Source organism: Nannobrachium achirus, assembly GCF_963921795.1.
Source record: "Nannobrachium achirus genome assembly, chromosome: 9".
Taxonomy (NCBI): domain Eukaryota; kingdom Metazoa; phylum Chordata; class Actinopteri; order Myctophiformes; family Myctophidae; genus Nannobrachium; species Nannobrachium achirus.
The window spans coordinates 9,501,300-9,524,096 of NC_137818.1; the positions used below are offsets into that span (position 1 = coordinate 9,501,300).

Genomic DNA, 22,797 nt, shown 5'->3' on the forward strand with positions numbered 1-22,797 from the left:
CGAGAGGGGACATTGCCTCTCGCCGGGCAGCGGGGCTCTAAAAGCGGGGGGCTTGCCACCTTTTTCCGCCCTGCTCCGCGTAGCGGGGCGTGTCAGCGGCACTTTAAGTAAAAGTATCAATACTCTATCAAAAGTAAAAGCACTCTGCAGAATGTCCCGTTCACCAGGTATCATGTTGTGTATACAATGTATTAAAACCTTCTGAAAGTAGCCAGTCTAGGGCTGAAGTGATTAATGTGTTTTTTGTAATAGCCTAATAATTCAAATCTACAAAGTAACTAGTAACTCAAGTATACAAATGGTTGTAGTGGATTGAAAGTATAATATTTAACTGAGATGTAGTGGAGTAAAAGCACCAAAAATGAGGCGGAAAGAAACCCTAAAAACTGTACTTATGTAGCCTAGAGTACTTGAGTAAATGTGTGAGGTAGGTGGTCTCCCCTTTAGGAGCCAGGTTGTCGTCTCTTAATCCCAAAGGAAGAGTGAACTTGAAGCCAGATTCTGAACCATTCTTTAGCCCCAAGGTCACTGAACTAAATACTGAACCCAACCGTCAGCCACACAGTCTCCCCAACATTCTGACAATAACAAAGCTTCTTTCTTTTCAGAGAAACAATTCAGGAGAAAATCGACTTCTTATTGACCTTTCTTTGTCCCATGCAGCAATAAACTCTCACGAGATCTAGCATAAGTAAACATAGGACGTTCGCGAGATCTGCCTTCAGACGACACCCACTTGACCATTTGTAGGATTTATTTGTGTAACCTTTCCATGTCCTAGAGCATTCATGAGACTCGTCTTTTCTGAACTCTCCTGAACTTGAATGCAACATTTTATGTTGAAAGAATGTGTCCTCCGTATGGAAATCCACGTCTTAGGCCGCACACCGAAAATAGCTGATCTACAAGCTCTCAACGCGTCACAGCACGATAGCCTGGAACCAGACAAACCGCCTGGAAAAAAAAAAAAAGAAAAAACGTGCCCTTGGTGAATATGGGTCTGGCTCTGCTCAATTATGAATCCATTTCCTCTCCCCCAAAATTTGGGGGAACCAATCAGGGCCCAGCATTGGTCTGGTCTAACCAATCGTGTCCCGAGCCATTTTTTTTAACCCACCCCTTGGAAATGAAAATTCTGCTCGCGAGTCCAGACTAATATCCGATACGCAGTGAGGAATTAGTAATGAGCAACGCCAGGCTAACAGTGCGAATCATTCAGAGCTTGTAGATGTGCTGTTTTCGCATTCTTTGCCAAAAAAGCCCTTTTAGGACATTTCAGCCCCTGCCCCTAAAACATCCTCTGCACGTCACTGAATACTACTGTTGGAAAGCTACTACACCATTATCACTGAATGAATGCTATTATTGAATGAATACCACTGTGCCATCAAGCAGTCCTCCAGCCAGCCATACGGCTCAGTGCTCCAGCTTAAAATAACCCCCAGTGACCCTATAGACAGTTGATCATTCATCCGTGGCAGCAAGCCATCAATTATTATTTTCCAAGTGATTATTCTATTCATTCCTTTGCGGATTCGTTGAATCATCATGGGACATATAGCCATTGAATAACCCATTAAATCAATCGTAACGATTAACTGTTGCGACCCTACATTGATGCGAATAACAAACTGTCCCCTCATTTAAATCAGTGGTTGTCAACCTTTTTTGGAGGTCTGGACCACTAGCATATATAGCGTCGTTGTCGGGTGGAAACCTCGTATCTCCAAGTTTCAAATTTGTACGTTCTTTCGCAAAGTAAAGCCCTGCTTCATTGTACAAGGCCGTCGTAGAGAAGTAGTGAAAACAGCAGATCTACAAGTACACAACGCCTCACAGCTTGTAGATAGTTTAAATCATTTTTAAAATGAAAAATGCAAAACGAACGGTTTTGGACATACAAGGTTTTCACCCGACAACGACGATATATATATATATATATATATATATATATATATATATATATACATTTTTTTTTATCAATATTTGAACATGATTGTTTTTAAAGGACGATTTTGACACTTTTCAACCTATCTTCATGTGACCTATCTTCAGGTCCTCACTAATGTTCATAATAAAATAGCATAATTTTTTCTACTCTGTCCAAATCTCTTAGGAGAGCTGTGGGAAGTTCAGAAACCCATCATCTTGTGACATCATCGTTTGACCGATTTTTTTTAAACAATATTTTTTAACAGAGTTTCATTATCGCAAGAACAATGGCTTCCACTTTTAACATTGCATCGTTTCAGCTTGGATTCCCCATCGATGATGTCACAAGACGATGTTTCTGACCTGCCCACAGCCCTCCTCTGAGACGAGTAGAAATAAATTATGATATTTTATCATGAACATTAGCGAGGACCAATTATATGAAGATAGGTTGCAAAGTGGTGAATTCGTCCTTTAAAGACGTTTTTATACCCACGTGCAAACAAGTAGGCTACATCAAGCCCTTAACAGTTATTAATTAATTTCAAGCTTTTTTTCCTCTATTAGTATACTTATTATTATAACTTAATTATTATATCAAACGTTTCCTTGCATTTGATGGACTAATTACGCCATGAACCACAAACCACCAATAGCACGGCTTTGTCTTTAAAGCTATACTGTGTAAGATTCTCAACTAGTGGTCAGTAGCCATATAGCAAACCGCGGTCGCGTTCGCGTCTTTCGCCCGTTTTTCGTACCTTCACACCCCCGCGTCTGCCTCCACAACGCCGAGAGCTATCTTTAGAGGGGTCCCTGGTTCCTGGGCGTTCAGGCATTCCGGAGAAACGGACGACTTCACCCTGCCTGGTAGGCGAGATTACTTTTTGAGTAAAGAGACACACGGCGACTACAAATATGGCGACCCCACTTCAAGACCAGGGCAGATAAGCTGTGATTGGCCGGTAGTGTACCATGTGTGCATGATCGGCGATGTGATTGGGCAACGTATACACAACGTATACAGATGATGCAGATTACGTCATCATGGCGCGAAATTCTCCCCCCCTCACGGCTCATAGAAAACATATAAAGAGAAGGCTTCAGAAGCTGAAAATAACGGAGTGGGTGTTCTAAAACTTTAGCGATTTAACAGTTAGGACAATTTTAAGATTTGTTTTATAAAAAAAGTTACATAGTAAAACTTTAAAGAGGAAGCGTTCAAATTAAACTCCATACTCACGCAACGAGTCAATTAACTCCTAATATTTATTTAGGGACCGCCTTTGCGCCGGCCCTTCTCTCAGAACCAATCAGAATGTAGGTTAAGTGCGGGGGCAGCAGCAGTCAGTGCTGACAATGGCAATGAAATCACGAATCTATTTTCGGTAAGTAAAATATTATTTATAAACACGGCTTCACCACCAGACCCAGTTAGCATTACTGTCTCTGTCTCGCTGCCCCACTTTCACACGCTGTAGCAAAGACGGTATACGCAGCAGAACTGGTACAAGAGTCAAGTGACAAAGGAGTCCCTCACACTGATATCGCAGCGGTAATGTGCTGCATAATGACGCTGTTACAATGCTTTGAGTAAAGAGCATTATCTATGAATCAAATGCATAAAAGCACTCAATCTACGATGTGTAATAGCGATTGAAATTGAGACGGTTCACGGTCACAGGAGGGTGAAGGAATTTGTACGTTTGAAGTAGGCGACACTCTTGAGATTAACCACTTGAAGAACCCTATAGTGCCGTTATTCTGGGCATATGTCAACATTCTGCGAAAATAGACGATCTACAAGCTCGCCACGTGTCGCAGAGCGACGTGTGGTGAGCTTGTAAGATCTGCTATTCTCTAAGAGATTTGGTTGGAGAGAGAGAGAGAGAGAGAGAGAGAGAGACAGAGAGAGAGACAGAGAGAGAAGGTAGGGGGCCAAGTACAGGCCCCTGGGGGACACCGATCAACATTGAGGGTTTAAGTGGTTAACAACAGTGATTTGCTTTTTTTTTTTAGGTCACAAGTTTTTTATGACAGGGGTCTTCAACATTTTGTGTATTTTGGATACATGTCAATTTGTGTTTTCAGATATTTAACCACTTGAACCGCATCAATACTTAATAAACTGGACCTTTCACTGTGTGTCTGCTCTTTTCCCCCTCTACACCAAAGCTCTTTGCCGAAAATAGCCGATCTACAGGCTTATTGTGAGCTTGTAGATCTGCTATTCTTAGCTAAAGTTCTCAGAATATGGACGCTATAGGGTTCAAGTGGTTAATATAAAAAAGGAGGGGAAAAAAATACAACGATTTGGGAGGACCCCCTGTAGTAACTCTGAGGACCCCCTACCCTAGGGCTCCTGGACCCCCTGCTGAAGACCCCTGTTCTATGAAAAACCATGGACGGACCACCTCCGGTTTCACGGCACGTGACCGTCATCATCGCTGCACGCTGCACCCTGACGGGCTGAGTTGACGCCGGCCGGGGTTTCTTACCGATGCAGTTCTTGGCGTCCCTCCTCAGACCGCACAGCATGGCTGTCCTATCCTATGAACATCCACCTTGGGGAGCAAGTAACCTTGTTGATCCTCCACTTCTGGGGGATTAGGAGCCGAACTGGAGCTGGAAGGAGCTCTGTCTCTCTCTCTCCCTCTCTCTCTGCCCTCCCCTTGGGGGAGAGAGAAAAAAAAGAAGCAAGTGTGTGTGTATTCCCAAGAAGAGACAGCTGTTGTCTTCTTGTTCTATCTACCCGCTAGATAGGAAACACCATCTTTGGCTTCTTCTTCTTCTTCTTCGTTCCTTCATGTCCAAAGAAGTCCCAGTGCTAATGCCTCCTTGACGTCCGCCGTTTGTTGAAGGCACCACAAGTGAGGTCCTTCTTCTTACAACATATCAGATCATCACTTCAGGTGCTGGAGGAATCAATAATCCTGCTACACATAGAGTACACACCCCCTCCAGTTAAACTTGTAAAGGTTTTATTTTGGACACCCTTTCTTCACCCTCTTGAAAAATGCCCACACACTACCGAGCATCTGGTTGGAGAGGTGGTGGTCTCGATCGTCGCTCCCCTCTGGATATGCGCTCAGAGATTAGGGGTTTTTCGTGGCGATAAAAGTCCTTTTTTTCCCAGAGCCATCTTGCCGTTAGTGGAGTTCCTTTCTGTGAGGTAGTGCTGTGTTTCTGTCTGCTCCTTGTACCATTCCAGAGGATTAATCATTCCGATGTTCACACACACACTTACACACTAGCTCTCACACACACAGACCCCTCTCTACCACACACTCACTCACACACACTCACACACTCACACAGCTATAGTGAGTCAGTGACTCTTCTCTCTCTCTCTCTCTCTCTCTCTGCCAGAGGAGTGCAATGAAGCAGACACACCCCCAACACACCACACACACACAAACAAGTGTGCACGCTCACACACTCAGGCACGTGCATACATGCACGCAGACATCAAAGGGGGCTTGAGCCCCTGCCCTGTTATACGCCCGTAAAGCAGTGAAAATAGCCGACCTCCAAGCTTACAGCGCATCGCAGCGCAACGCGTTGTGAGTTTGGAGGTCTGCTATTTTCACCTAAAAGTCCCTTTTAGAGATTTCAGCCCCTGCCTCTCCAACATTCTCTGCGCGTCCCTGCACACACACGCACGCACATGCACACGCACACACACACGCGCACACACACACACACACACACACACACACACACACACACACACACACACACACACACACACACACACACACACACACACACACACAAACTAAGTAACCCCCTACCCTCTTTCCTCGCCTTAACACTCAACCAAACACCCCTGATGACAGTGCATATACACACGCACACACACACACACCAAACACACACACACACACGCACACACACACACACACACACACATCTCCGTTCACACTACTGTACACACTGGCAGCACAGTTCCACGTTACGCTGCACACACACACACACACACACACACACACGCACACACGCGCGCACACACACACACACACACACACACACACACACACACACACACACACACACACACACACACACACACACACACACACACACACTCCGCCACACACACACACACACACACACACACACACGCACACACACACACACACTCCGCCACACACTACAACTCTCCACTGCTCAATTAACACCCGCCCCCGCATCCATTGTCATCCTCAGCCCTTGCAGTCATGTCTTTCTCAGATACCCCCCCCCCTCCACGCCCCCCCCACCCCACCCATTCTGCTCCTCGCTCCTATCAATACAACACTATTATCTCCGTCTGACACAAAAGCAAAGAAGTATAACCTCGCTCTGTGGCTCTCTCACCCTCTCTTTCTCTCTCCCCCTCTCTCCCTCTCCAAATCTTTTCTCTCCCTCTCTCTCCCCTCTAGGGATGGGATGATATGAAAATGTCATATCGCGATTATTGTGACCAAAGAAATCGTGATTTACGATGTTATCGCGATAATCAAAATCCATTATCCTGGGGCGGAACATTTGCCAAAAAATAGCAGATCTACAAGCTCACAACGCGTCGCAGCTTGTAGATCGGCTATTTTTTGGCAAAGACATTTGATAAAAAGACGTATCAAGTACGTATATTATAAGTACCTTTTACCAATTATAGAGGGTAAGTGGTACTCGGCAAATAAAAGGTGAATTGATCCCAGTGCATGACGGAGGACGATATCACAATGAATTAAATCTCCACGATATGATTATCATGATTTTTTTTATCACGATAAACGATAATATCGCTTATCGTCCCATCCCTACTCTCTCTCTCTCTCTCTCTCTCTCTCTCTCTCTCTCTCACACGACAGCCAGCTTAATGCCTACAGGGTGCCTCTTCCTTGGCGTCCTCTCCTCTGCACGTGCACTGCGCTCTAGTCTCTTCCCTCTTCCCCCCCACGTTCCCGCGTGTTCAACAATTCCGATGCTGCATGTAAGCCCTCCATCTGCAGATGCCACAGACAGACAGTCACAGGCAGCCATGCAGACGGTACTGCTGTGGAATGCGGCGGCGTTAGGTTATATAGGGCTCCTCGATCTGCTTCTAGCCTTATAAACAGATTATGTATTAATGTGTAAACAAGCTCGAATGTGTGTGTATAAAAATAGCATGTGCAGCTCCGGTCCCCCCCCCCCCCCCCCCCACCTCGCCCATGCAGCCTGAAACAGTATGTGAAACAGAAGAGACGTGTTTCCAAAATGGTTGTAAAGAAATAGATCAGGGGTCTTCAACAGGGGGTCCAGGACCCCTAGAGTTACTACAGGGGGTCCTCCAAATCTTTGAGCGATAGAAACTTTTTTCTCCTTTTTTATATTCCAGTTGTCCATATTCTGAGAACTTTAGCCAAACATAGCCAATCTACAAGCTCACAACGAGCTTGTAGATCGCCTATTTTCGGCCAAGAGGTTTGATGAGCAGACTAAGTACAGTGAATGAAAGGTCAAGTTTATTAAGTATTGACGTTTCAAGTGGTTAAATATCTGAAAACACACATTGACATGAATCCAAAATACACTGATGATCGTGCCGTCAAACAATGAAACTATATAGAATCCATGAACAGGTTGTGGGGGTCCCTGCTTCATCTCTCTCTCAACTAAGGGGTCCTTGGCCTGAAAACGTTGAAGACCCCTGAAATAGATAAAATGCCACCGTCTCATGTTTCCATTGCTGGGTGAAAGGGCCTCTTTCCACGTATGTCCCGTGCCGCCCCGGCTGACTGCCCCGACCCTCCACTCCACTCCAGACTGACAGACAGATATCCACTTAAATCCCTGTGTATAGTTGACCGGAGGGGTCCCCCAGGGACCTATGCCTAGGCCCCCTCTTTTTCCTACATCAAGGGTGAGAGCGAGGTCCAGGGGTCATTGCCATGCCGGCTTAACTGTGGTGAAAACTTTTGTGAAGATTACATTTTTGCCACAGACGTACACAATGAGTGCACAATAATATGAAGAACTAGCCCTGAATGACCATAACAGGTTCTGTGACTCTGAGAGTGTTCAAATGGAACCAAATGAACCCTACGGGTCCATTTGGTTCCATATGAACACTCTCAGTGTGAAGGGGGTCCTTGCAAACAGAACATTTGAGAACCAATAGTACTAGTGCCGGTACCCTCTTTTTCACCATCTAAACCAAATATCTTCACAGAAGAAATAGCCGATCTACAAGCTCCCCCAGGGGTCTAGATTAGGCCCCCTCTTTTCCCCCCCACCGTCTAGAACCAGATATCTTCTGCATCGCATCACTTTTTCAAGGGACTTTGTAGATCGGCTATTTCAGCTGAATGTCCACCCCCAGGCACGCGCACATATAGACATGAAAGGGGGCTTGAGCCCCTGCCCTTTTACCCGTCTGTAAAAAGTGCCCTCTCCAGACCATGAATGCAGTTTTTACTATGGTGAAAGAAATGCAAATGCCCCTCTTTCCATGCCATACCTGAAGACGGCATTCAAGAGAATTGCCTTTTCTAATCTCTCCCAAACTCGAATACAGCATCTTATGCTGAAAGAATTGCCCTCTCTGTGTAGAAATCCATGCTCTACGCCACATTGCCTTTTGTATGCTTAGTTTAGTACTGAAAATAGCCGATCTACAAGCTCACAACGCGTCGCAGCGCGTTGTGAGCTTGTAGATCGGCTATTTTCAGCATGCAACACCTGAAGAGCAACCAAACATAAAATGACTCTCTTCTCCACTAGTACCTCCCCAACATTTTAGTTTTTATTTTGTTGACGAAATTGTCAATATATTTAGTCTTAGTTTTAGTCATCACAGCTTAGTTTTTATTTTGTTTTCGTCAGTGAAAAAAACGCAGTCGACAAACATTTTAGTCAACGAAATCAACACTGGCGTCAAATGGCTCTTTTAGAAATGTCGGTCCCTGCCTCTCTAACATTCTCTGCATGTCCCTGTCCAGCCCTAGAATAGGGACGGAGGCCAGGGTTCATGTGGACAGACGGACGGACAGAGTGACGGACGGCCACACCTGTCAGGCCATTTGTCATCATTGCACACATGCCTCCATGTCCAGCACATTCTCTGCAGACCCATTTCCTGTCACCACGGGGAAAATGGTCCTCATCGAGCTGGGAGGGAGGCATGCAGTGTGGAGTGCATGATCCATTAAACGGTAAACGGTGCATTTATAGAGCCTTTATCCATAGCACTGTACAATGAGCGTTACACGCACACGCGCGCGCGCGCACACACACTGTCAGAGGTCCCCTGCAGGTTACTGTGTGAACATGTGTGCGCGCGCGCGCACACACACACACACACACACACACACACACACACACACACACACACACACACTATATATTTACATCACTTGTAAGGACATTACATAGACTTCCATTCATTTTTATGCAAGTCCTGTGGCCTTACCCTAACCTCTATCCCTAAACCTAACCCCTAACCCTAACCGTTGTGGGGACCTCTATTTTGTCCCCACACTATCAGAGGTCCCCTGCAGGTGACTGTGTGAACATGTATTTAGTCCCCATAAGTATAGCTAGACACACACACACACACACACACACACACACACACACACACACACACACACACACACACACACACACACACACACACACACACACACACACACACACACACACACACACACACACACACACTGCTGGATGATGGCAGAGGAACCCATGAACATGCTCATTTTGGAGCAGGGGTTGACTGGCCCAGTAAACCATTCCAGTGTGTTAATCGCTACAAGCTCACAACGCCTTGTGTTTATCGTTTTAAAAATGGTTTAAACCAGTGAAAATAGCCGATCTACAAGCACACAACGGGCGTCAGTGGTGTGGTTTTAGATCGGCTATTTTCACAAGTTTTGTGCAACAGTCTTGTGTGATGAAGCAGGGCTTTACTTTACGAAAAGAAAACGTACACATTGGAAACCTGGAGATACAAGGTTTCTGCCCGACAGTGACTATATTATATATAATAGGCCTACATGCCCAAAATAGGAAAACCAGGGTGAAAAAAGCCTAACCAAAACCAAAGAGCTGTTCTCTGCTGTATTAAAGAATCTTGAAAGCAGGTTCAGCGTCTTGCTCAAGGACACTTCAGCACTAACCAAGGGGGAGCCATGTAGGGATCAAACCAGGAACCTTTCCATTCTCTGGAGTCTGCTAGCTCTGCCTCCGAAGCGGGGAGGAGCAGACACTTAAAAAGCACAGAAAACAGAGGTTCAAAGAAAATTAATCAACAAACAAAACTAGACACTCATCCTTGAACCGGAGAAGAAGGAAACATTTCTGAGTTGCATCAAACGATTCCATGCATCTGCAGCAGGGGCGTCACAAGGAGGGGGGGAAGTGGGACTGAGTTACTAGAGCCCAAGGTGGAGGAGGGGCCTTAATTATTTTATACTTTAGCTATTGAAAAATAGCAGATCTACAAGCTCACAGCGTGGCACCGAGTGCCGCACTGCGAGCTTGTAGATCTGCTATTTTTGAAAAGTCATGTGCAAATCTTTGAATATTATGTATTTTTTAAGCGAACATTTGTAACTCAAATTTTGCTTCTGAGGGGGGGAGTCCCTGCATGGAACGAAATATTATGGGGTGCGGCGGGTCCATGGCCAAATACATATAATATTGTGGCCCTTCACATGATAAGGTTTGAGCACCACTGACAAAGAAACACGAATAAAAAAAAAAGAAAAGAAAAAAAAACATGTTTCTAGGGGTTTCAAACCTTATTCAAAGACATTTTTCACGATTTTTCTAAAATAGCAGATCTACAAGCTTGTATATCTGCTATTTTTCAATAGTTAAAGCACAAAATGTGGGTGAATCCTTGTACCCGGGGCCCAGAATGTGGTGCGACACCCCTGGTCTCCACCACGGTCGGTGCCCGCTGTAGCATAGAGCCTAATTAGTCAGCTCTTCTGCCGAACATGGAACTCCACGTTCGGCATTAGATAATTTCCTCGGAGACGTCTGTCCCTAATACCCCATTTACAGAGTGAGTGAGCATTGTGTTTCAGCAGCGAGACTAATTAATTTCCTACAGAATCCAGGGAAACAGGAGATGGAACAGCGTGTTGGTCTGATAAAGAGAGACACAACTCAGGGGAGCAGGGCGGCTAAAAGTAGGCTAATAACACAAGACAGCACTCTTATGCTAACACTTACACAAGTTATGTGGTCCAGAGATTACACTGGCAGCAACACAATAAGCACAGTCGTTCTCAAGCTTTTCAGTCAGTAACCCCCCCAAATAATCATATTTGAACTGGGGACACCCCGAAACCCACCCTGACAAGCACTTTTCACAACGTTGGCCTCTTTCTTACGTACCAGTAAGACCCCCTAAATCGGGAGATACATAAACTTTAGAAGGCAATCGTAGCCAATCAGGAGGGAATATGGGAAATGGGACAGATCCATGTTGATGACGTGACTTTAGAGATACTGTGTACCGCTTTGCGTGATTTTAGGTCAAAATCTGTAGGAGCAGTGTCCAAAAATGTGTTTTGCAAGAATCGATGGCGCTAGAAGAGGGGCATGTGAGAAATGAGGGGTGGAGGTTGTGGTTTGGCAGCCAAGGCATGTACCATGCAATTGTAACTTTAGAAACGTGCAGATACCCATACACTTATACTGTATGTTGGTTGGCTTACTGTTGAGTGAGAAGACAATGTTGCACATTAAACTAATCAACTTGGCACCCCCTGAAATAATTTGGGGCCCCCCGGGGGGTCCCGGCCCAGAGTTTGAGACCCACTGGATTAAAACAATGGGGTGGTCCGGGACCCGTAGGTCATCATCAGGTCAAGACGACCAATTTGGAAGAACACCCCCGGCACCAGCTGACTTCACCATCCAATCAGCTCGGGGTAAAGGAATGGGAGTCCTAAGGAAGTCCCAAACAAACATCTGGTCCCTGGCACCACAGTGGTCTACACTCACCCCGGGAACTACCATTCTGTTAGAACGGTTCCTCTGACATCACAGTGATGTCAGAGCATGATGTCAGAGCGACAAACCCATAGAACCACTGTGTCAGGCGTGACAGAGATACATGCATACGGACAAGCAGTGACCGTTCACATATCTGTGATCTACAGTCGCAATTATGTTTGGGGGTCACCGCCTGAAAAGGTTGAGAACCAAAGTTTTGCTGTTACCTGTTACTATGAATAGATGTCTGTTTTTATACATGTACTTCTATGTTGGAGGACAGGTGCTGCTACAGTAAATAAAAATAAAATAAAAGTTTTTTAAGCTAGAGACAAACTACCCTCTGGAACATACAAGTGGCAGTGTGTGTGCTTATCTGTCTAAGATTCCTTTAAGCTAGAGACACAAATGCAATTTAAAAATGAATAGAATCACAAAAGTATTTGTCTATTTGTTTTTAAACCGACGTGAACCATAATCATGAGAAGTACACATAAGGAATTTACAGTGTTGGCAAATACAATGCTAGCTTTTATTAAAACCATAAGTAAGTAGCCTTGCCCTTGGGAACCAAGGCCTCCTGAGCCATGTGGCCCATAGCTCAGGAGCCTAGCCTACATCTCCTAGCTGTTTAGCATGAGGCAAGAGCACGCCCTGGACATGACGCTATGTAGTATGTCACATGATTCACAAGAACACCCGCTGGACATTATGTTAACACGTCACAGGGACTTAACCCCCAATCCAGCCCTTGATGCTGAGAGACAAGCAGAGAGGCTCTGGGTCCCATTTCTATATATGACTTGATGCTGAGAGCAAAACAGGGAGGCTCTGGTAGTCGGGGGATATCTTAAAAAGTCCTGGAATAAATTCCTTACCAAACATTTCTTCACCAATGTGTTTGTAAAGGTGTCTAGTAACACATCTCACAAAGACTGAAATTCAGTTTCCCTAGGAAAATCTTTGACAGCTAGGGTAATTCTGGGTCTCATTCACTCAATATACACTATACTATTGGGGAAAACATCACTCCCAAAAAATATGCTTTAAGTGGGATGTGAGGGGTCTTTAATTTTTTAATTATTCTGAATCCATTGCAAGCATTTGTCTTGGACACAAAAACATTAATTGGGTTAAAAACAGCCCATAAAATTATGGTTTAGTGATGAGTCATCACTTTTCACAGTGGTATGGGGGTCCATTTCAATGTTTTTAGTGCAAAACAAATGCTTGCAATGGATTCAGAATAATTAAAAACACCTAGTTAGACCCCTCACATCCCACTTAAAGCATATTTTTTGGGAGTGATTTTTTCCCCTATAGTATAGTGTATAGTGAGTGAATGAGACCCAGAATTACCCTAGCTGTCAAAGATTTTCCTAGGGAAACTGAATTTCAGTCTTTGTGAGATGTGTTACTAGACACCTTTACAAACACATTGGTGAAGATTTATTTTGGTAAGGAATTTATTCCAGGATTTGACACTATTTCTAAAGATATCCCCCGACTATGGGTCCCATTTTTATATATAACTTGACTGAGAATTGAACCACCAACCTCCCAGTCTTTCGAGGGCACTAAAGGAGTAGTTCACCGGCCAAAATGACTTTTTTTCTATTGATTCCTCCTCACGCCATGGACACTTGAGTTCAATAATATAATTTGATTACAATAAATGTACCCTCATTGATTCCGGAAGGGGACCCAAATGCTATTCGGTCCCCATCCGGAATCGATGGGGGTTAATTTACAATACATTTTTGTCTTAGGAACGCAAAAAAAAAAAAAAAAAAAAAATATTAATAAACTCAAGTCTCCCTGGCATGAGTAATCAATAGAAGAAAAGTCATTCTGGGGGTGAACTACTCCTTTAACTAACCACAAGGCCACAGAGCTAGTTTATCAATATGTCATGGTTCATAACAATGTATTGTTAATATAATATCTAATTAAACTGTATGATTGGAATAGATTTACTTCCATCAAAATATTATGACCAGGAACTTTCGTACTAGAACACAATTTCATTGAATTTATAAGCCAATCAAGATTGATGATGGGATCTCTCCCGATTGGATTACATTGGTGACACAGACACACACATGTAATTTCTACTTTCTACTGTTCTTGCTTTAATTTAAGGGGAGGGAAAGGGGTTTTGTCTTAACCCAGAAAAATAGCACTTACAGCTCTTTTAAGGTGTACTTGTGCTTCCTTTGCTGTTGCAGCTTTGTTTTGTCCTCACAGCAAAGAGCGTGTCTGCTGGCCTGGCCCTGTCTTTTGAAGTTCCTGAACATTCTACCATCAAAGGAGCAAACAAGCGAAAACAAAAACATCACTGTCTGCTTAGTTGGCTTATTAGCACTACGTACATATCCAACAAACCAAACAACAACACATGACATTTCATCACATGGTGGTCCCCAGAGAAGTTACACAACTAACTATCCCACGTCCCCACCTGACTTCTTGACAAAGTTTTATGCGCAGTTGGTCAAAGTATCTTTTCAAGGCTTTGTATGCTATTATCTACCACCATTTGGGGAAAGAAAGATGCAACCATGTCACTGAAAAGTAGACTATTAGAATCCTCTTTTTTAAATGATTATGGAATGCCTAGTTACAATACGAACTTTTATTACGAAACCACCGAATTATTCTGACCAACATACAAAGACTCACCTCAATGGTCTTGGATTGAATGATGGAAAAGATCAGAATCATTCACGTCACACCAGAATGAGGAAACAGCGCCCTCTAGTCAGCAACCACCGCATTGGCAGCCCCCTCTCCTGTCGTCCCCCTTCTTTTTTGTTCTTTTCTATTGTTTAACTCAATTGACATTTTTCCAGTTCTTAGTGATATTATCATGTCATAATCAAACTGTCACATTTGTTTTAGGAGGAAAAAGCAAGCGTGACTGCAATACAGTTCAAGGCAAAGAACCCGTGTCCAAAGATGGACCACACTGCCATCTCGTGGCCATCTCCTGCACCTACATGCAGAGCATTCAATGATGAACTAAAATGTCTAAACCCAATCATCCAGCAGCAGATAGATAGGTCAAAAGGCCACAGAGTCAACTCAAGAACATGCTGCATGAATGTTAAAATAGGTAGACTATCTGTGGAATGCTGAAGCCTTTAGAAATAGGGCCTATTCAAGACAGGTTGAAGGCTGTCAGCTTGCATGCTATAATCATGACTCACCAACTCCCACTCATGAACATCCCACTGTTTTACCAGTGAGACATCCATCATCTTACCCTGCATGTGCTGTTATTATCTAAGCCCCTTTGCTTTCAGTCTTAATCTTAGGATTGAAAGATTGTTTCATAAAACCATTTAGCTATGCGTGCATGAATTTGTAGTTACCAATCATGTCAAATAAAATAAAAGTGACAATGTAAGCTACACAATAAACTAATTGTACAATTTGCAATCCCAAATATCACATCTTTCAATATGAATGCGCATACCATTCAGTATTTATATGGTACATTAAATGTGTTTGTGTATTGTGGTATGTATACACACACACACACACACACACACACACACAATGCATATAAATTAATGTATATACATTTATATAAGAGTCCCATAAATATATCTATATAATTTCCATTACCTTTGGTCCTGCCTCTCACAATGCCAAGGCGACACCTGATAGAGAAAGAGAACATTCTCCTCTTCCCTCCTACAGACCATAGTCCTCCTTTCCTCCTGTCCTCCGGCTGGGAAAAGGCTAAATTGAAGAGTTTGGGTTTGGCGCGCCCCTTCCCAAGCACCACTCTAGCTGACATGTTCATTTTCTGGCCACTGACAGCAGGGAAAACAGGATCCTGTCCTCCTCGTCCTCAGCATCGCATCTTTCAACAACAATGTAGTCTCTCTGCCGGTCCTCTCCATCACCTGGACAACCTCCAGCACACTGGGGTCTAGCCTTCAAAACCCAGCCGAAGAGCCATGGACGTAGAGATGTTCAAATCAGGAAACACTTTACAATTTCATTTCAAAACCATCCTTTGCAACCTACTTGCGTCGCAAACACAAGAGACCACAAAGCTGACCGGGTAAATAAATACATGTTTTGCTCGTGCATCTCTGGCACTCTCTGCTCTACATGGACAGATGGGAGAGGGGCGAAGGGCTCCATGGCACAGCTTGCCTGCCCAGAATGCAATGGAAACTGGCTCCCTAGGAAGCTGGCTTCTGTCACTGCAAGGCAACACAATATTTCAAGTTCTTGAAAACATCCCCGAGTTGAAACCACTTGAACCCTAGTAGGGTCCCAATTCAATCAGGGTTTAACATTTGGCAAAAATAGCACATCTTGGGCCATTTTCAGTTGATAGATTTGGTGTAGAGGGGAAATGGAACCCTCTCTTACCCCAACCTCTATGGAAGTGTTGCCACTCCAACAATAGGAAGTCACTGTCGGAGTGGCGACATGTCGGAATGGAGAGCGCCCTCCGAGATGACCAAGTACAGCAGAAAAACCTGGTCATGTATTAGCTTGCCAAGTGTATAACTTTCAAGTGATTAAAAGGAAAACCAGGTAAGGTTTCCATTCTTAGCAGAGATGCAGTCCATTTACACATCACAATATGACTCCATGTCATCAAGCCATGTCTTGAGTAAACCTTAAAGGAGTAGTTCACCCCCAAAATGACTTTTTTTCTATTGATTACTCAGGCCATGGAGAGTAGAGTTCAATAATATTTTTTGGTTTTTGTCACATTCCTAAGACAACATTTTGATTCGAGTAAATTTACCCCCATTGATTCCGGATGGTGACCCGTTTCGAAACGGGTCACCATCCGGAATCAATGGGGGTAAATTTATTGTTATCACATTTTTGTCTTAGGAATGTGACAAAAACCAAAAAATATTATTGAACTCTACTCTCCATGGCCTGAGTAATCAATAGAAAAAAAGTCATTTTGGGGGTGAACTTTCTTTAAGTCACTCTTCTTCAACATCGCCAATGCCTTTGTATGTGAATGTAGGAGTAACATTTTAATACAAGTGATACAAGTGGTTAAGTATAGCTTAAAATACTACCAAGGAATATTTCTCTTTCTAAAAACAGCTTTGTGGTAATGTAATTGTAATTTATGTGTATGCTGTTAAGACACTTCGTTGCCAATGATCTGTATCAACAACCAGCCATCTGGAAGCAGCAGTCTGGCTCACCTTAGGGAAAATAATTTATTCATTTCACTTCCATGACTTACAAATGTATTTTAATTCTCAAGACCTGGATGAAAGCATTTAGCCATATCCCCAGTAAACAAAAGAAATGTGTAATTATCACAAAATAAGGATAATGCATGGGAAAAAATAAAGTCTGTAAGCAGATTGACATTTACAAGACATTTCTTTTATTGCGAAAAATAATGAAGCCAAGAAATCACTATTCGTTCTCCTCTGAGCGCAGTCTGGCGTTCGGGTTGGTGATCTTTATCGCCAGCTGTGCGGCCCGCTCCACAATCAGCTTACGGTTCTTGGAGGACACGTTGTGGGCGATCTCTGCGCAGAATGTCCTGCAAAGAGACAGAAAGAGGGCCATTAGAACATTACTGAGCATTTGATTCTTCACATTCATCTGGATCTGCATGACAAATACTGTCAACTTCAGAGCCTGTTTTATCTATTACAAAGAGGGAGAAAAATACACAGGACGACACTGACAGGAACTGAAAATGAGTATGAACTAGAAATGACAGCTTTTATATTATATATTTAAGTTTACGAGATAACATTTTCGTCTATACTCTCAAGTCTGCACTGACACTTCAATTTCAATTCTGAAAGAAAACTAAAATCAGAAAAGCACTCTGCCCTAATGTGGGTTGCCGTTAGAAAACTCATCAGAATTCACAGGCATAAATATTGATCAGTAATTACCATTATGTTCAGAATATTGTGTCAGCTGTACCATGGGGGACTGCCCATAAGTCATTAGTCATTAGAAGGTTCATTAGTCCGAATTTAGTTAGGGTTACTGGGGTTAAGTTTAGGGTTAGAGTTAGGCATAGTATTCTTAACAAATTCGGACTAATGAACCTTCGGACTAATGAACCTTTGGAGCAATACCATGGCACCATACCATGTATGTATTAACAATGCACAACTCCGAACAGCAGATCCACAAGCTCCCAATGCAATGCAATGTGTTGCAAAGATAGTGGACCTAAAGTTTTTGCCACATATTTTAATAACCAATTAAATAAATTAGATTGATTCAGTGTTGCAGCCCTACTTTGCTGAAACCAAGAAGCACGCAACTCAGTTAGCATGATCAGAACCAAATCCAAAAGTTCAGAACATAATCCAAAAGATCTTCATTGGGATTCATCCCTGCAAAATTCACTTAAAGCAGCTTAAAAACTTTTATGTGTGGCATTGTAAATTTAAGTTGGTAATTTACCCAATTTTAGTAAAATAAATAAAACACCTCTAGGACATGATCCATCTAGTTTAGTATCACACGATCAGAGACTGCTTACTAATAAGTCAGGAGAAATCTACCCCAGGAAAGAAAAAAAAACAGCGTCAACAAACCTATGCCCAGCCTACTTCTTGGAAAACCAATCCTGCTACCATACCCATATGAAGGACTGTGACAAAATCTTTGCATTGATTCTGTGATGCTGTTATTTTTCTGTATTGTTTCTACACAGTTTAAGTCCATTCACCGAATTAAGTTGAGTGAGAATTTCGGTACTCAAAACATATCACACAGAATTGCTTGATCGTATGGCTGCGTGAGACTACACGTTACAAAGCTGAAAGCCGAATTAATTTACATGGTTTATCAACTAGCTTACTCCTGCTCGTAAAGCCTGATGACTTTCACAAAACCGTAATCGTTATATACAATTGCAGAAAAAAATATATATATTCTATTTTAGAATACTTCAGTCAGACACACCACATGCCTTAAATTGGCCAGCAGAGTGTTAAACTGTTAACACTTAATTGGAAAAAAAAAAACCTCAATATTAATTTTGCTCTCAAACACTTTCAAACTGGCATTTTGGGCTAGGAAATCTATTATGAGATGTGCGCTTGTACAAGAGACCTGCAATTTTTGCCACGCAGCACTGCTGTAAGACCAAGTATAAAAGCCAGTGTACTACCAAAGCAGCTTTGCAACTACTATTCCCACTGGTTTGCAACTGGACAGTCCAGAGTGACCACTGCAATTTCTTGCAACAGGTTGCAAGTAGCAACTAGTTAGTTGCATTGGTGTGGACTGATCATTAGATAAACTTTTAAAGTGGTTAACCCATTAAGGCCAGGAACGAGTCTTGGTCACTTAAGATTTCAACCACTTTAACCTTTATTTTAATCTAACTATTGAAAAGTTGCAGAAATACAAGCTCACAGCAAGCTCGTAGATCAGCCATTTTTGAAAAATCTTTGATAATTACATGTATCTGGCCACCATCTCAAAATGTGTTGTTCCAGCCTCCAGGGACCCCCAAAGTTGGCTTTGAAAAATATATATTCAAAGACGTGCAAATATTCAAGATTGCTCAATAACAGCAGATCTACAAGCTCGCAGCGTAGCACTCTGTGCCACACTGCAAGCCTGTTTTTCAATAGCTAAAGTATAAAATAATTCCAGGTCTAAAGGTCTCTGCACAGTGCTGCGTTTTATGGGCCGAATATCAGGGTGAATTACGGTGCGCGTAAATAAAAAAAAATCAACCTCACTTTATGTCAATCACGTTTGCAGTGTGCACACTGCCGCCCGTTTCGTATTTATTTTCGGACCAGGGTTGTTGTTTTCTGATTTTCGCAAGTGTCACCACTGGGTCCTTTTCTCCCTTTCTCTCCTCTCTTTCTTGCCCTGAAAAATGCTTTCGGATTTCCAAAACGCAACGAGAAAACGCAGTGCGGTGTGCAACCAGCTTTAATATAATAAAGGACTTACTTGTTGCACATCATCAGCACTTCCAGCTCCTTGAGGTTGTTGACCAGGAACTTCTTGAAGCCGGTGGGCAGCATGTGCTTGGTCTTTTTGTTGCTACCGTAACCGATGTTGGGCATCAGCATCTGGCCCTTGAACCTCCTGCGGACCCTGTTGTCGATACCCCTGGGCTTACGCCAGCTTTTCTGTTGGCACAATCACAATAAACTGTCAAGATTACAGGCTTACAGATGGAAATAAATGGGCGAGGCGAGCGCTACATCATTTTTAGTTTTCTTGAGAGATAGATAGGGCAAGGAGACAATCAGGACAGAGAGCTCAATTTAAAATAAAGATACTATATACATCAATACTATTCAATAGTAGCAGGTATGTACATGTTTCATTAGCATCACTAACAGGTGTGTGCATGGCTCCTGTTGGCAATTCCAAGATGTTGAGGAATTGGCTCTGCCGTGTTGTTTTTCCACTTACAGTAAAATTAAATAAAATTAAATGAAAAACAATTGTCAATTCCAAGATGTTGAGGAATTAGCTCTGCCGTGTTGTTTTTCCTCTTAGTCAAATTAAATGAAAAACAATTGTCAACATGCATGTTCATACAGACTTACCGCGATCTTGACATATCTGTCAGACTGATGGCGAATGAACTTCTTGGTGCGTTTCTTTACGATCTTGGGTTTGGTGAGGGGTCTGAGGGCTCCCATGGTGACTGCAGACAGAGAGGAAAGCAGATGTGTCATTACATGATCCGATCATGCACCAATAACTAGAACACAGCATTTAAGAAGCAGCAAGTGATTTTCATTGTTAAATTGCGTGTTAAAGAGATCCATTCTAATAGTAATCATTGTTCTAGTATAGTGTGTTCTTTAACAGGGGTCCTGCCCATCGCCCTCTCCAGCTCTTTAGGTAAACAGAAAATATATTTACAGGTCAGGATGGCAATTTCATCCCATCAAGGGAGAAATAGAACTCATACAGGATATAAAGTTAAATTTGTAAACGAGGGCTCTCCCTCCTTGATGGTATGAAATTGTCAACACTGGTCACTCAGTTCATTTGACAGCTGGAGAGACAGTTACCACCACCACTCTCTTACTCGAATACAGAGCTGTAACTTTCATTTAGAGGTTATAGCTCTGGTCCATCGCTTTCACCTCCCGCATTGCTCCCGGTGAAGCTCTGACAGACCCGTCGGGAAACGCATGGACTCGAGATTGTCGGCCCCGCCGAGCGCTCAATACTAGTGAAAATAAACAAAACCGTTTCACTACTCACCAAACCAAAGGTCGTTTTGCGCTGTTGAAAGTCTATTCTCCGCGGTGGTGAACCCCTCAGCACCCCACCTACTCTGTAAAATACATTATTTTTGGCATGAAATAAAGTGCATCCAACTCGACCGCCGCTTATTTCCGGGTTGTGAACCATTGTATCTGCGGTGGCCGCTAGGTGGCCTGAGGTGTGTGCGTTTTATTTCATGACAAAAATAATGTATTTTACAGAGTAGGTGGGGTGCTGAGAGGTTTACCACCGCGGAGAATAGACTTTCAACAACGCAAAACTACCTTTGGTTTGGTGAGTAGTGAAACGGTTTTGTTTATTTTCACTAGTATTGAGCGCTCGGCGGGGCCGACAATCTCGAGTCCATGCGTTTCCCGACGGGTCTGTCAGAGCTTCACCGGGAGCAATGCGGGAGGTGAAAGCGATGGACAGCACCAGGGTTCCAGGGACTCCAGGTTCCTTTATCGGGTCTAAAATTGACCCATACAAGTCTTTAACTGACAGTGTACAAATGGAACAAAATTGGTTCCATTTGTACACTGTCAGAGTTAAGGAGAGACCCTGAAACGTTCAAGTTTGAGAAACACTGGGTTAGCTGATGTCAGGTGCCACTGGCAGTGACGTGCCATGTAAATCAATTAAACCAGTATGGCGTGGACATGTTATCAGTCAACAATGTGGCGTGGACAACTGGACATAAGTAGATGTAGGTGCTTTGATGCTTACTAACGAAATCAATACAGAAACCCATATAATTCACTCCATAGACAAACTCAACAAGCTTTCCAATGCAGTGACTTGCTTGCAGTCAAGTGAGCTGTTGCAGCTGTGCTAGCCACAACCACTAGCCATGCTAAGACGCTAGCTAGCTAGTCATTCACAAACAACGTTACGCGAAGTCTTAACAGAACTCACGCTGCACTTATCGCCAAAGCACAAATAAAAATAACCGAGAAGAGGAAAAACACAACAAGAACGACGCTGGTAATTAACAGTACAACGAAGCACGCCTCGGAGTAGGCCATTACCAAACACAACACACAGCTTGTAGCCGGCTAGCCGCTCCGAGGCAGCGCCGGGACAAACTGACCACAAATAAGAGGATACACAACGATTAAATGTACAATTTACAGCATAATGTTTGCAGGACATGATTTACATTGTATTTCGATGTTATTATAGTCAGATTATGTGTTTATATCGACGGATGGGAGTCGATTTTGATAACTTACCCGTTGATGAAATCCTGAAAAGGGACTCTATCCACGGCGGAAGGAAGGAAAAGGACTTCCGCTGGTGTCACAGTGCCTTATGGGTAGTGTAGTCCATGGGCGGTCTCTCTCGAAGCAGGAGTGTAGTTTCTGTTCAGTTAGGTTTCTATTTATTGGAAAGCAAAAGTCAACAGGGGAAAATGAGCCGCAGATTAATGTTTTGGCTGTAATTTATTGTGGACTCATATACAACACGGTCCGTGTACTACTTTGACTGACAATTTCACATGATTGTGTTGATTAGAAAATACTTTGTAATATTTACAACTGCGCACTTCCTGCTTTAGGTATTGTGGTGGAAAAAGTACTCAAAAGTCTCAAATGTTTTATCAATACTGCAATACAGACATGCTCCGTTATAATTATAACAATAATAAGTAGACTAAAA

At 43.1% G+C, this 22,797-nt stretch overlaps 2 protein-coding genes across 2 annotated transcripts in view; both read right to left on the reverse strand.

Moving 5' to 3' along the window:
• Positions 1–15,721, reverse strand: part of LOC308291836 (glutamate receptor-interacting protein 2-like) — a gene marked incomplete at both ends in the record, with an annotated part of 124,107 nt that extends 108,386 nt beyond the window's left edge. The window contains one exon of the mRNA XM_080733968.1: positions 15,541–15,721. Coding sequence (XP_080590094.1) covers positions 15,541–15,721 — 181 coding nt within the window. The remainder of the gene's footprint in view (positions 1–15,540) is intronic.
• Positions 15,722–17,273: 1,552 nt separating this feature from the next.
• Positions 17,274–22,433, reverse strand: rpl32 (ribosomal protein L32). Its single transcript, XM_080733508.1, has 4 exons — positions 22,371–22,433; positions 20,466–20,566; positions 19,858–20,039; positions 17,274–17,458 (listed from the first exon to the last, which is right to left on the reverse strand). Exons 2-4 carry the CDS (start codon positions 20,559–20,561, stop codon positions 17,329–17,331), a joined length of 408 nt encoding a protein of 135 aa, XP_080589634.1. The 5' UTR covers positions 20,562–20,566; positions 22,371–22,433; the 3' UTR covers positions 17,274–17,328.
• Positions 22,434–22,797: the final 364 nt, after the last annotated feature.

Bases quoted from the DNA above. Each gene is read 5' to 3' on its own strand.
- rpl32 (XM_080733508.1), bottom strand. From the start codon at position 20,561: ATGGGAGCCCTCAGACCCCTCACCAAACCCAAGATCGTAAAGAAACGC. The intron at 20,040-20,465 runs GTAAGTCTGTAT...TTGTGCCAACAG, and splicing joins ACAGATATGTCAAGATCGCG to AAAAGCTGGCGTAAGCCCAG. The intron at 17,459-19,857 runs GTAAGTCCTTTA...GTCTCTTTGCAG, and splicing joins GTGCTGATGATGTGCAACAA to GACATTCTGCGCAGAGATCG.